This window comes from Colletotrichum chrysophilum (assembly GCF_026319265.1).
Source record: "Colletotrichum chrysophilum strain AFK26 chromosome Unknown scaffold_93, whole genome shotgun sequence".
NCBI lineage: Eukaryota > Fungi > Ascomycota > Sordariomycetes > Glomerellales > Glomerellaceae > Colletotrichum > Colletotrichum chrysophilum.
The window spans coordinates 97,309-112,850 of record NW_026517380.1 but is presented as its reverse complement, the minus strand read 5'-3'; the positions used below and the strand labels follow the sequence as shown (position 1 = coordinate 112,850).

General features: G+C 53.0%; 2 protein-coding genes across 2 annotated transcripts; one reads left to right on the top strand and one right to left on the bottom strand.

The window, feature by feature from the left end:
* Window positions 1–9,229: 9,229 nt before the first annotated feature.
* COL26b_009565 (uncharacterized protein) lies at window positions 9,230–10,960 on the bottom strand (the record flags this gene model as incomplete). The annotated part of the gene is made up of 5 exons (XM_053182290.1): window positions 9,230–9,389; window positions 9,445–9,611; window positions 9,664–9,978; window positions 10,033–10,824; window positions 10,883–10,960. The coding sequence occupies 5 exons, from the start codon at window positions 10,958–10,960 to the stop codon at window positions 9,230–9,232; spliced, it is 1,512 nt and encodes a 503-aa protein (XP_053033773.1).
* A 1,821-nt stretch (window positions 10,961–12,781) lies between these two features.
* Window positions 12,782–13,835, top strand: COL26b_009564 (uncharacterized protein; the record flags this gene model as incomplete). Its single annotated transcript, XM_053182289.1, has 2 exons — window positions 12,782–13,454; window positions 13,573–13,835. 2 exons carry the CDS (start codon window positions 12,782–12,784, stop codon window positions 13,833–13,835), a joined length of 936 nt encoding a protein of 311 aa, XP_053033772.1.
* Between the last annotated feature and the right edge of the window lie 1,707 nt (window positions 13,836–15,542).

Genomic DNA, 15,542 nt, shown 5'->3' with positions numbered 1-15,542 from the left:
CGATGATTGGCGGTAATGATGATACCGACATGAGGCTAGCGTCATGGCTGGGTTATTGCAATCGCTAGCAGATGGTCTCAGCCTTCCTTGTTGTCTGTGTGTTAGCAGCAACCGTGAGGGTAGAGCGCGCTGTGTTGGAACATGATGGTCCATCTGGGAAAGGCCATGTCTGCAACGGTGTCCTGGGAGCAACTCGGATGAAGCGTCGAGGCTGCTGAAAGTCTTTTTTCAAGCTACCATTTCGCCCAATACATCAATGTTGCCGCAATGACACTCAAGAAGGCGCTCATCCGCGACAGGCTCTGGTCTGGATATTGTCAATGAGCTGCCCAGTGTATCGCCCACGGAATATGCGATACCACGATGACCATCACCATTGAAGCAGAGGACTTGGTCTGCCTGGCTGGCGTGGTCTTCTCCTTAAGGTTCTATAACAATAATGGACGCGACGCGTTGAGAACGCGATGAGCGACACAAACGATCTTGTCCTCTTCATACATAGAAGGGCGTTCCGGTATATTCAACCCGAACGACAACACGAAGTTGTTCGGGGGATCCGAGAAGTCCCACAAACGAAGCTATGGCATCTGGATACGAGTTTTGCACGTGTCCCTTCAACATTAGCGAAGGAGAATGCCCAGTAACTGATTGTATCTTCTCGGGCCCTCTGTCATTGATTCCTCTATCAGGCTTATAGGCGCCACTTCAACACCAGTTTAAATCTTCCCAGAGCAGCAACGTTCGTGTATAACAGCTGCGCCGAAGTCGGAGATGGTTTAACATGATTGTCTGTCGTCGACCTATTTCACCACCGTAGGACAACGGTCAGGAATAGGTGGCATTCCGGGTTTGTGAAATGATCTTGTCAGCATACACCGCGAGACAATGCATCTAAGGCTCTATGGGTTCCGTGCAGCGGGCCGGCGCCAAAATAAGTGTCATTATTGAGTGCAGTCTACGCCATACATCCGTCACCGAGGCAAGAGAGAACGGGCAGCTTAGTAGTCCGCTGCTCTGTCACGAACCTGCCTCAAAGAGAGTATGACGATCAGGGAATGGAGTCTACCGGCCGCAGGCTATGCAGATAGGACCGCCCGCCTCTTCGAAGCGGCGGCGTCGCCAACCCAGCGAGTTCAACGGTCCTGCACCCGGCTACGAACGCGCGGTCGAAGGTGACGTTGCCCAGGCGGTGAGAACATGGAACTCGGTAGGTGAGCCCATGGCAGCTATGAACCCAATACACGTTGTTCCAGTTTCTAGCGAGACTGCTGAACCAGCGGCGATTATCACAATGATGACGGCCGTGACAACTCGGCTCATGAGGACGATTCTGATGATAACGACGACGACCACGTCACGGCGGCTATCAGCGCCAAGATCGCCACACCAGGGCGGGCCAGGCCTCGACGGGCAACCGTTCGCGCGGTGGAACTGTCTCCAGATTTCAACAAAAGAACAGTTTACGATACACTCGTGGAAACTCTGTACAGGCTGCAGATTAACACGAGGCACAACAACGGGCCCAGAAGGGTGTATTTCAATCTTCGAAGCAGTCCGAATCGGTTCAGAATAATAGCCAGCATGGAGAACAAGCCAGCCAACCGCGGGATTGATGAATGTCGACTTCCGGGAAATCTCAGAGGCCGTCAGTCAGTACCTCAAAGCCAAGATCGAAGATGCTGCTGAGTTTCTAAACAGAGTCCTGGCTTATTATAATGCTATGTTGGAATGGATTATGAAGCTCCTGAGCTGGCAACATCCGCGGGAGCAGGAGATTTTACCTTTTTCTCGCTTGCACTGAGCACGCTTGCACTGAGCAAGAATGTGACTGTGTTGACCCGGGCCATTTGTGTTTCACTTTGGTAGCAGACTTCCATTGTCAAACTTCATCAAGTCGAGCCGACAAAATCTCAATCAGAGAGGCTTTGACATTGACACATGTGTTTCCTGCAGGATCATGGGATAGGAACGCGGGCGCTGACAGAGGCAAACAGTAGCCGCAATGAAAGATGGCTGTAAGCATGATGGCAATGTCGGCGAGCCAGGACCACTGAAATTTGGAAATCGCAGTGGAAAATACCTACCCCCCGGAGTATAGTGGAACTTCCATGCAAAGTAGACATCCTGGGACGTGTTAAGAGTTGTTTGGATGTAGCATCCGTTGCCCGGGCACGAGCCACTGGGTGCGCGTATGCGAGTGTCGTTAATCTCGCATGCGTCTCTGCTAGTTGAGGCAGAGCACTCGATCTCAGCAAATCATTTTTGTTGTTGGTGGGATGTCTACGTGAGTGTATCAGCAAAGCAACATGCAGAACAACAGTATTATTCTGCCAGAGGGAGTGGATATCTCACCCCGGTTGTATCTTCCATTTGATTGGCCACGACGTCCTGAGAACTGATTCCTTCATCGTCTTGCTGCCAAAATCCACGAAGGTAGTAGCTGGGGCCCTGCAGCACCTTCCCTCAATGCCTTCCATGGTCGGCATCGAGAGAATTCTCGAAAGCCCAAACAGGTTTCGCGAAGGAGGGTCAGCAGCCCAGAAGTCGGGCCCCTTCAACGGTTAAGTTCGTCAAGGACTCTCAAGACGGCTGGAAGGCCCAGCAGGGCCAGCCGAGCCCGCAGAGCCAGTCGTACTAGCAAGCTGAGCAGGCTCAGGTCGACGATTACTCTGCAGATATATCTTACGGCAAACTGGTACTGCCATGGACTTGGTTGTTCGCAAGATACCTCACCTAGCAATATCATACAAGGAGTCACGGACCCATACATCTGTCGTCATGCTATTTGACCTTGAAACTAATCTCACTCCATGCTGGCAGCTGATTATTTGCTGGCCAGATACGTATAGACACCGAAGACGGCTTTGTTTATCGAATAACTTGAGGCGGAATAAGCTCTTCCCCAGGAGAATCGTCACAAGTACCAAATGGCTTTGCATGGATGAAGAACGGTTCCAATGAACTGGCGAAATGGGTCATCTTCAACGGAGTGCTCCTTGGGGGCTCGCCTGCGGCGCAACTGCTCCGGTGGCCCATCACGCGACTGCAAGAGCCGACCGGCCCAAGGACATACGCGGTTGCTGCAACGGCAAGCCTAGAGTGTAAGGTCCGACAATCCATCAGATTTAAAGGCTCGTACTGCGGCCTTAGGAAAACAAAAACCAGAGTAGAGAGAATATCGGCACCGCGGGGCCTGATCCCGGTTGAAGTGGCACCAACTGGACATACCAGGTTTTTCGATCATCACCTCCGGCATGAAACCGCATGGACTTACAAGATTAGGGGCACCAATGCATCCAACAAATTGTGTTTCGTTATTTCGTAAACATGACTCCTCCCCGGGCCCTTTGCGAGGGCGATAGGTAGGGCAACTGACATCTGTATCGCAGCGCTTTGACGTCATCACGGATCACCAGGCCCTCTTGTTCTTTATGACGAAACGGCTTCCGAACGCCCGACAAGCCCGCTGGACAGGCCATCTGTCTAACTACAACTTCGCTGTTCAGTACCGTCCGGACCACGAGCACGTGCTAGCAGACGCGCTGTCGCGAAAGGCCGAAGGCCTTCTCACGCAGAAAGACATCAACAACGCCAGTCGCAAGGAGGTCCTACTTAAGTCCATCTTGCTGTCGTCCCCTGAAGTTCTGGAGGAGCTGAGCCAGATGCTCATCGCTGTCCGCCAGAGCTTGCTGTCGGCGCTCTTGTGTCACGCCATGGAGCCCTCACGTGCTCGCGCCCCCACTTCTGTCTTTTTCCTTCTTTATCTCAGTATCAATTGAACCAGGTCATCACAAGTTGAGCGTTAGCCATCATTTTTAGTGCCTGCCCGTCACATCTTGGGCCTGCAGACGAACTGCAGTTGGCCCAAAGTATCCGTAGGTGTACCCGAGCATCTCGGGGGCCATGATGTTGAGGGAAGAACGGAAGTTACCAAGTCGCGGTTGAGAATTTTCAGCTCTCATACGCCCGTGGCTATTTTCGGTAGCAGGGGCATCAACGATTCCACCCCTCGAGGCATGTAAACCAGGCGCATGTCGAATGGGGAGTGGGTTCTGGTATTTTATGATAATGTGCCCTGTGATCTAAAGCCATACAGCCCAAGTTTATATAATTCTGACAATATGAAGCAAATTTTTAGAAACCAGTTGATTTGGTGACTGAATTTGAATTTGGTGATAAGAACACACGGCTCCACAAAAAAGAAAGTGTAACAAAGCAAAGAAAAAAACAAAGACCGACTGCAGTCGGCAGCTTCATCCCCGATCAGCAACAACGATCAAGGAATTTCACACCACCTGAAGAAAGAGCGATTGAAGAATTTTCGTCTGGTGACAACCTTCACAAAAAAACCCTACCCTCGCTTAGCACTGACAACCACACAAGATATGGTCTGGAATCCGACTGAGGCAGATGCCGCCTTAGAGGGCTGCTTGGAGGTTGACCATCCCGACCCTCGCACCACCAGCCTTCCTGTCTCTACCTAACTAAGGTACCTTGGAGAAGAATCCTGGGCTGCTGACGTCCAAGTTCAAGCAAGTCCCACAAAAACCACCGCAACCTCCACCATCCATTCCCCCAAAATCCTCCCAAAACACCCATCGTCAACCACGCACCCATCAAGAACTTTCACAACAGCACACAACCCCCTCTGAAGACAGGATCTCGGCGAACTTTTCGCATCATCAACAACATCAGCTCCAACAGACGGGGAAGACCGAAAGATGGTATTTACATACCATACCTTCCGGGCTCGAATCAAAGCTCCAAATTACCCACTTTCCAACTTCCAAACAACAATACCAACCATCAACTCGGGTAGGTACCAACACTGACAGACAAGCATTTCAAGCTCAGAGACCCTGCTCGCCATCATCTTCTGGGTTGAATCGAAGTCTGATTTTCTTTTTCTTTTTTTCCTTATTTTGCTTGATGTCTAACGCCCACAACAGGTCCTGTTTCTGCGTCCAATTTTGGGTCGCACCAGCCCGCTCAATGGGAAACTTAACCCCTACTTCCACTTCGCAGCACACAAAGCAGCCGAAATTTCCGGGAGAAGAACGCCCACAAAAAGCAGAACGGGCCTTTTTGTCCTCTTCGTTCAACAGCTCATTCAAACTCCGCCCGTATGTTACAGGAAGAGTGTCCCTTTCGTTGAAACCATCGCTGACCAAAGTTATTTCACAGACAGGGCACGCGTCCATGTTCAACGTCCATGGGGTGCCTTTCGCCTTCCCTCCGCCCCAGGTGTGGTTGTTGTCCGCCCGGGCATACGTCATCCCTCCTTCTAACGGCAATGACATGTCTGGGTCTGGTGGTTTCCTTTCCCTCATTTGAATGGCATCCAGGTAAGCACCCCATTCCGTCCGCATCCACCCGCGGGATGACATTGATTCTTCCTTGGCTCTAACCTCAGAAATTAGTTCTCTGCAAAATGTCCAACATCGACACTGAGCAACGCTCGCCTGGCCAACAGAGAGCTTCGCCGATGGGACCCAACATACGGCCAAACTGCGCATTTGGCCGCCGGCCCCAGCTCCGACAATCAGCGACGCTCGTCTGGCAACCACAGTGAATCAAGAATGGATTTGCCTTGGGGGAAGCCCATCGACGGACAAATCCTCTACCACATCCCGATCACAGCTTACCCAAGTGTCCAACTTCAACGGGCAGCGCAGCGACGACAAGATGAGCTACTACGGGTTTCTTGTTCGGCATGCCACGCCAAACACCCAAGGTTCGCGGATTCCCCGCCGCCAATTCATGGGGCGCTTCGCGCAAGAAGTCATGCTCCTCGCAGATGTCATTCCTCCCTGACACCTTCCTCGCCGACATGCCTTCCAGCCTAGAAAGCTATCAACCAGCACAGATTTTGACACTAAGAGGGTACCGAGCTTCTCTTACTTGGCGCGGGCTACCCTTTTAGTGTCGAAATCTGTGTTGGTGCTCAACTACCTCGTCATCCCCTTTCCAGTTCCCCCCTCTTGCCGTTTTGTTTTCAAACATTCCAGGTAATGGTGGGGACAAGGGGATGAGAATGAGGGGAATGGAATAGAGTCCTGAGGTCTTCTGGCGCTCGCTTCTTCGTGCAACCCTTCTCGTCGTTCATGAACCTGTCAAAAGATTTTTGAGCATGGAACAGTTTGGTCGGATCGCTCTCACAGGCCACCCACATTGCCAATGAGGGCTACGGCCGGCTTGGAATGCCCTACATTCTGGAGAAGATGGTGCCTCTTCTCCGAAGCCGTTCTGACAACCCGCATGCCACCCTCGTCGCAGTGGTTGCGACGGCAGTTCGCGTCACCATCACCAGTGAGGACGGCGGGCCCTTTCAATCTGCCCATTTATTGACCAGGAGCTCATCTCCAGATTCTCGCCACTGGAGCAACTTCGACACTTGACTCTCACCGCAGAGCAGCAGATCTCACGCGACGTTGACGACAATGGCGAGGTCAACTCCGCTGGGTGGTTGGCGGCAGAAATTCAGATGTCGAGGCCATCGTTACCTTCGGTCTCAGTCCGAAACCCGGTCGTCCGCACCCATTTCTGAGATTTGTTCACAGACTCCCAGTCGTGCAGCACGTGGAGCTACAGCTCTACAAGACCATGCACCAAGTGCCGCGTTCATCTTCAACAGCCTTCTTATCTCCAAGCACCACCCAGCCTCCACCATCAGCTTCCATTTCTGGGCTTTGTTCACAGACTTCTGATGATGCAGCACGTGGCTCTAAAGCTGTACCGCACCATGCATCAAGTGCCGCGTCCATCGTCAACAGGTTTTTGCTCCAAGATTCATGGTGGGTTTTCATGCCACGGGCGCTATCATAACAGCAGGAAGCTGTCTGGAGTTTGCACTGATTGTTGACGGCTGAGTGGCAGGCTATCAACAACGGTGAGACCCAGGCTGCCGGCTTCGATATTGCCTCGGAGCCCGTCCAGTTCGTCTGGACGTTCAGCTTTCCCGAACTCGCTGCCTCCCGACGGTAGAGTATGCCTCCAAAGAAAGCTTTGCACGCGTGCTGACTTCCAACAGAGACTTTCGAACACCCACGCCTTTCGACCGGGCCTTGAGGCCTTCAACTAAGTCTGGGCCTCGAGGCCGACTACATGCTCACTTTTCCTATTTCTCAATTGTACGACACAAAACCCACAGAAATCTTCGCGATGCTGACGTTGAACAGAGACTTTCGAACACCCATGCCTTTCATTTTCTCCGAGGCGTCGGAGATCAGCCACCAAGTTCGTCTGGGTGGGCTCCGGCGCCAGGAGCTCCGACCTTCCGGAGCACGCAGTTCGCGTGTTCCCAAGTCTCCAAGTGCTCAACTGGGGACCTTCTCAATTTCATCACGGTAGGACACACCCAGCAGAACCCGCGAGACAAACGCTAACATGAGACAGAGACTTTCGAACACCCAAGACACCGCTACCCCGTACGATCGATTCTCGGTGGCGGCTGCGTCTGCCACCTTCCCCATCGAACGACGGCCCTGATGCGGGATACTCGCTACCCTTTCGCAGGACGTTCGATTGTCTCGCTGCCCGCTGCAACCGCTGACGACGCGGAGGATGATGTTGCCGAGATCAGCAAGAAGACAACATTCCCCAGTGCAAAGACCACCTTCGCGACCCACTACAAGTCGATTTGCAGTGTCTTTCGACACAATGATCTGGCTTTCGCCTGATCGACGGGGCCGGTCCCGCCCACCGGTCATCTCTCGAACTGTGTTTCTTACACCTACAATTTCAAGGGCCAATCGGGTGTGGTTTCAATGAAACAAAAGAAGTATTTGCTTGCTCTGTTGCAATCATTGGGTTGAAAGGGCAACGCCATCATTCTTGGTAGTATTCACAAGCCGATCCCTACTGGCGGAAGCGGCTTCACTGGTATGTCCTCAGCTCCTTTCCATCTTCAAAGGCTTCACTTGCTCAACTTACTACAGGTATCGGCACCAAGATGTGCCGCCATGTCCCCACCATCAGCAGCACGTCATTTGGGGTGGGATCTGGTGGCTATCGCAGCGGGCTTTGTCCGTCCTCTTCGTTCACCAGCTCCATGGACACCTGCCCCAAACGGGTGGGCCGCCCAGATGGCCGCTTGTTTCACTAGCTAGCTCCCTTCTCTTCGTCTGCGGCGTCGCTGCCCATGGCTCTTGATGAAGCAACCTCTCAAGCTACAAAAAGAGGGGAGCTCATTCGATTGTCAAATCTGGTGGGCCTGAGACATCGGCAGGGACAACACTGGAAGGAGAATATTCTAGCACCATCTTGGTGCGGACGGCAGCTTGTTTCAATGGGGCACACTGCTGTGCCCCTGGGGTCCCGTGCTCGTCATGTTCGACAAGGACTCCAAGGGCTCTCCGAAGTTCATTGATGCCGCAGCCCAAGCGCGTGTGTTCAGACTGTGGCAGTGCTGGGCACAGATGAACATCAACTTGAACCGGCTGGGCGAGAACACTTTCGCTACTAGCTCTCTCTGTTGTGAGATCTGGTGGGACTTGCAGCCATCAGGACAGGTCCTTGGCACTGGAAGGAGAATAGGCTGAGATTTCTTTGTTGTGGTTTGGGTTGTTTCTTTCTCATGCTGATGGGCTATGGAAGGTCCTCAGCAAATGGAGCCTTGCTCCTCAGGGGTGGCTGCAGGTCTTTGCGACAATGGGCAGACACTTGAAGGAGAATATAGGCTTTTTTGGGATGAAAGAAACCGTGGCAGAGGACCTCTGGCGCAGTGGCGGTGGAAGGCGCAGTGGCGGTGGAAGATAGAAGATGAAAGGAGATTTCATGATGGACTTGGGAAAGCTAGGAGCAAGCAGGGTGGATGTTTTGTTGTTGACGGGTTGAGGGGAAGTAAAGTCCTATCAAGCTCCTGATTTAGGGCTTCAGTAAAATAATGCCTCCAAATCTTCTTCGGTCTGGAAATTCACATGGACGTTCCGTAAGAGTGCCGATACCCTCCCAATGATTGAGTCCATACGGAGAATGCCAAACATTGCCTTAGGTCTGGGACAACAGATGTTGTGAGTGACACAACTGCCATCACAACAAGACTCCAAGACACCTCTCTTTCTTTCGTACAACAATGAGATCTGATTACAAAGAGCAATGTATGAAATGCCTTCGAATAACAATAATTATGGATCCCGTGAACCTTGTGATGCAACTGTCCCATTTTCCGTCCTGCATCTTTGCACCAAAGGCGACGCAGCAAGGATGCTTTTATCCAATGACCAGCGTTTTACTCCATCTTCCTTGGTGTCAGATGGACGTTCAAAGGTCCCTTCTTCCACAATCCGTAGAGCTTCTGCTCCGTCCAGTTGGTGCTGTCCTCTGCTACCTTAAGGTCGAAATTCCAGATGACTCTAGCGAGGATGACGCGCATTTCAGAGTAGGCCAGGCTACGAATCAATGGTCAGTAATATGCTACGCCAAGAGAGATTGGGGAGTACCGACTTTCTTCCGATGCAGTTGCGAGGTCCAAATGAGAAGGGCTGAAGAGCGCTTCGATCATCGTTCTCGAAGCGGGGGTCGCCGAGCCAGCGTTCGGGGATGAAGGTGGTCGGTTGGGCAAAGTACTTTTCGTTACGGTAGATGGACCATTGGGAGACCATGACTCTCGTCTGTAGAATCTGTCAGCTTCTGTCACTGTGGAAATGTTCCCTTCAAACTTACGCCTCCGGGTACGTAGGTCTCGCATATGTAGTCGCCGCCCGGCTTGACGACTCGGGTAAGACCGAACGGCACGACGGGGTAGACACGCATGCTCTCGTCGAGAACAGCGAGCATGTACTTGAGGCGCTGGACACTCAGGATGTCGATTTCCTGCTCGGAATTGAAGGATGTTCGAACCTCTTCGGCGAGCTTGGCCATAGCTTCGGGGTACATCGTCAAGAAGTAAGTGACGCCGGAGAGCACTGATGCCGTTGTCTCGGAGCCGGCGATGATGAGGGTGTCGGCGGTCTGCTCAATTTCGGGCTTGGACATTGCCTGCAAGCGCACGTCAGTCACCTCACTTCTGGCCACAAGGGCAGCTAAACTTACCAGAGGGCCCTCCTTCATCATCATGGACTGCACAAAATCTGGCCTCGACTCGCCCAACGCCATCCGTCTCTCGACCTTTTCCTGGCTCAGCTTATTGTGCATGCGTTGCTTCTGCTTCAAGTCCTTAGGCATCAACCACTTCGCAAACGGCCTCGTCAGCGCGTACCGCTGTAACTGGTTCCTGTACACCCCGGCGTGGATGTTGTCGAAAATGACAGACACCCAGGGGTGGTACTCGGAGCTCTCAAGGCATCCAAACGGCTCCCCAAAAGCCAGGTCGCCAATAATGTCAAACGTCGTCCAGTTGTACCATGACACCATATTCAATGCCTTGTTGCCGCCCTCGCAGTTCTCGTGCAGGCGCTGGATCAGCAAGTCGACCTGCTTCTGGATCAAGGGCTCCTGCGCGACCATGCTCTGCGCGGAAAAGCCGTGCGCGAGGACGCGGCGGATGCGGGCGTGGTCCTCACGGTTGGAGTTGATGATGCTGTGGGGCTTGTAGCGGGCGTTGACGGGGTCCTTGTAATTCTCACCACCGGAGCCGCCGCCCTTGGAGTGACCCATGAGATCTTTGAAGGCACGCGGGTCGGCGAAGTCGATCGTGTCTGGGGCGAGGCGCACGATGGGGCCGTATTTTTGGTGCAGGTCGAAGAGGGTCTTATGTGCATGGCCGGCGGTGAGCATGCGAGTGAAGGGCAGACGCGTCACTGCGTTGAGCTTGGGGCCTGGGAAGGAGGAGAGTGGGTGGAAGTAGATGTTGTAGACGGCTCTGTATATCGCGCGGAGGAAGCCCTGGTGGTGTTGTCAGTGTCGATACATCTAGAGATGGCGAGCTTAATGGCAGACTTACAAGAGCCACCAGGGCAAGTGGCAGAGCCACGGCCAGGCGTACGTTGTTGAGGCTCGAGATATCGCTTGGGATGATCATTTTGACTCTGTCTGTCGAAATGCCTGTGAATTTCTTCTAGATGCCCGATGGCGTCTGAACGATATTCCAAGATCAATACACCATCTTGGCGAGAGGGTGCTGGCCATGATATATGCCCCAGTTATGCAGGCGCACAACTTGTTTCCGGGTGCATGCCCGCCGAGGCAACAGGCGCCACTCTTCATCACCGGAGCCGATGCCGCGCCGGGATTAACGGTGCAGGGCGCAGCCAATCGATGGCGCGGGTGCTCCCGTCCGATCTCTGGGCGCTGACGTTACTCTCTGTTGGCCCCATGATGACGGGGGGCGGCAGTCTCTCCCGCCCTTTACGCCGTATTGGGGGAAGCTCTGTTGGGGCAAGGCGGGTGTGCAGCTCCAAGGCCGCGAGGGGCCTGAGCGTAGCTGGCATTTGGGACGGTGGGACGGGGTTGTTTCATTGTTTTCGCGCGTATCCCCTAACGACAACGGGACGCGACATGAAGGGGCTTGTGTTTGTGTTCCTTCAAGGAGTGGTTGGTTTGCGGATTTCGGGGTGCCGTTGGGCTCCGGTGACATCAGACTGTGTGCGTCCTGAGGGTGTGTTCGAGCGGGAGAGCGAATGCGAGGAGGAGAATACGATGGCAGATTCTCTGGTTCGCATTGACGGCGCTGAGTCGATTAGATGACAGGTCCTTGCCATGAGGTTCAACAATGGCGAGGCGAGAGGCTGAATGGTGTTGTTGGTGGCGGTCGATGGGGGCCCTTCCTGCAGAAGCACCCTTGCCTGCTTCAATCTGGGGTGCATCAGTGGCGTGGCGGCGATGCGGGGACGATCTGCGAGGAATAACGGCGCGGAGTTGAGGGCGGTTGGATCCCGGTTGGGGCGGGGTTGGAGGATGGTTTCGGCACCGATATCTCCGCCGCGCGGACGGTGGCACCCCCGATGCGGCTTTGATGCTGACGACTCATGCTTTTGGTTCGGCGACGCGAAGTTTGGTGATACTGGCGGGCGTTGCGTGGCAAGCACTTTCGGGGACCGGCGTCTTGGTGAAGATCCGTGGTGGCACAGAGCAGGCTGCGGTTGCATGATGCCCTGGAGGTGATGTTTACTGACAAGACGCTCAAATAATATGGACTCAAGGAGAAGGGAAGGTAGCTTAGGCGTCAGAATACTGACATGGGTGGTTTCTCGTACTGATGCCAGCGAAGCAGCTTCTTCGAATTGAGGGACAGCCGCAGTGGCTGAAGCAGTAATGCCGGGTGTGGCTGACTGCTGCCGTCGACGTCATGGGTCCGTGTCTTACGTAAACAGAGCATGGAAAGGGGCTTCATCGGACGGGCGGCACTTCATCATCGTGAAGCAAAGAAACAAGACAGACTATCCAACTTTACAGGTCGGATAAAAGACTGTTTGAGGTGCGATAAAGGGATTGCAAATTTCACCAGAAAGAATCCGCGCAGACATAGTGGAAGACTCCATTACCAAAGCAGATGAGAAAAGCATGGGCACGACTGGAGTCAATACTAACAAAGAAATGAACAGAAACAAGCATAGTCATTGTGCGGAGAAACGCTTAGAATAGATGGGATTGGCGGTCTTTTTTTTTTGCGGATGGTTCTGGCAATTGCATTCATGGAAGTCAAGGAGAGGGTCGCGCTTTCCTCAAAGGCTTTGAGCGAGAGGTCGCTCTTTCCAAAAACGAAGGCAGCATCACTGCACTTTGCGACTGCCTGCCTCACCTTTGCCCAAACAGTCGTCCCTCACGAAAACTCGTCCACCTTTCCCACTTCACCACCGACAACCCATCGACACCCACCGACAACCCGCTGACAACGCCCAAGATGGCAAACCTCGGTCGACTCCCCCCGGAGTTGAAGATCGCCATTGTCGAGATTCTATTTGATCAAGGCTACCGGATGCTCAACTACGCTGACATGGATCCGGCCATCAAGGCGCTCGCAGCCCTCTCACTTGCCGATCGCTTCTTCAACCTAGTTGCGGAACCAAAACTCTACGACCTCGGGACTTTGCGACATCCCTATCTTCTCTGCTGGGCTACAGACGTTGGGTATCTCAAGGTCATGAAGAAGATTCTATCCTTGTGCAGGTTCCACACTCAGTTCGGTGTCCTTCGCTATCGCCCTCAAGATAAATACGAGGAGTGGATTGGAGACAACGAACCCGCGAAGGAACGTTTTCATCGGCACTATCGAACAAATGGCGAGCCATTTCAGCTTCGGGCAGATTGGCTTAGCGAAGGTGAATTCGGCGAGTATCAGGACAAGATTGCGGAGCTGGCAAGCGATGAGGAAGAGGAGGACGACGACTATGATGACGACGAGACTACCGAGTTGAGGAGATTGGGTGTCGAGATATTCGGAGTTGTCAGATGGGACAACCACGATCTCCACCATCACGACATCTTGGATGAGCCAAAAGCCGTCTATTGGTTCCCGGTTCACATCGCCGCACGACACGGTAACATTGAAGCGCTCGCAATTCTTGTCGAATTTGGTGCCCTACTCAACATGCCTTCGAAAGGGTTTTGTGTTCACGCGTCAGACAACCAATCAAAGCTGTCTTCACTTTCACGACTGGACAGTCGACTTTGACTCGACAATGATGTTTCCAGCTTGGACACCCTACCATATTGCGCTGTGCCATGGACATCAAGAGATGGCTCGCTATATTCTCGAGAAGTGTCCTCATATCAGTGAACGGCTATTGTCTGACGGAGACAAAATTAGCCAACCAATTCCGAGGTTCATCACGGCCATGAGACACTCCTACCCGGAGATTGCGGAGTTCTGTCTCGACCGTGAGCTTGATGACATTGAGGAGACTCATCCAGATGTTTTCAATGGAACGCTGGTGTGGAGAGCCTTCTGGAAGTGAGAAAACTTCGAACTCGCTCCGGAGATACTGCTGCGTCATGGGGCTGACCTGGAACACGATTTGGGAGAAGGACACAGCCTACTCGTCGAGGCCTGCTACCACTGCTATTACCGAGAAGCCCTTGCCCTTATCGAAGCTGGAGCCGCTACCGACACCATCCTTCATGAACCTGGCCCCGGTACGAACCTGGACGAGGCCACGCGAGTGCATCACCATCACTCCCTCAATGCAAACAGCTTGCTCGACCTATGCTGCAGGGTGCGGCCATATTGCGTGGGGAACGTTCCCGTCGGCCTTCCATCTTCAGATGCCGCTCTAGCGGTTGTCAGTCATATCATTGAGTCTGGGGTTGACAGTACAACCAAGAACACCGCTGTTCTCTTTTCCTCCACACTACATCGGGTCGACATTCTCATCTTCCTCCTCGAATCGGGCGGCGATCTACACGATCCAGCTGCCGACAGCTTGGATGCGTTGGCCCATGCGGCAAGCCGGATGTTCGAATCTTCAAGCCCCTCAGAATGGGAATTTGAGGCGTGGTCGACGAGTTTGCTACCTACATTTTCAATCATTCTGAAACACGCTAAGAAAACAGGACCGCATTTAGAAGGCGGCGTGGCTGCAGCCGAAGCGTTGCTAAAACGTACATATTTCGGACACGAGACATTCTTACCATCTTATACCGACGCGGTCCTTCTTCTGATTTCAGAGGGCTTGGTTGATGTAAATCATTGCATCAAAAGCGAAACGCTCATCATGAAAGCAATGCGAATGGGGTGCCATCAATTTGCACGCGGTCTGCTTGAACGCGGTGCCCATGTTGTGCTGGATGTGGCGAACAAGCGTGACGATTTAGCCAAATTGTGGAGTATGGCATTCGAAAGCTGGCGTGCCGATCACGAGCTCAAGAACAAGATGTACCGGTTGCTCGTAGATATTGACTCAACTTGTCGCATTCTCAAAGAGCCATACTTTCTCGCGACCGCGATATCGTTAGGTGCGCGTACAGTTGTGGAGCAAATGGAACCAAATGTTCATCTCAACAAGGACTGGATGAACATGAAAAGCGACCTCTACCATGTCAAAAACATGAACAATAACTTGAACAACAAAATCAGCTACGATGGCTGGAGCTTACTTCACTTTGCTGCGCATCAAAGCCACCTCCAGATTTGTCGACGCCTGGTCGCCATGAAGGCTGCAATTCATGTCCCCGCAAGCGACGGGGAAACGCCATTGAGCATCGCCATCAGAGCCGGATGCAGACAGAAGTCGACGAGGTTCACACGCATGCCCGCGCCGTCCGCCGTGGTGCAGGAGTCAAAATCCATTCTTGAGCTTTTCATGGCAATGAAGAGAAAATTGGATCCGGATACAGCTGTTCAATATCGTCTAATTGTAGAAAGGGCGATCAACACTGGTGGACCGTGGGACGAAGCTCGAGCAATGCTGGCTATCTGTCCCAAGACAAGCAGCGGCGGCCCTCTGCTCCTTCACGCCTTCATTCGCGACTGCTTTATCCACGCGAGGGGACATGATTGGTGCTCAGACCAGGACATTAATCGTGGCAGTGACAATGTCAATGCAATTGACAAGAACGGAAACACGCCGCTGGCATATCTTCTCTTGTTCATAATTAACGCCATGAAAAACCGCGTCGAATATCCCTTTATCCACAGTTGGGCTCCCGACATGTTGACAACTCTC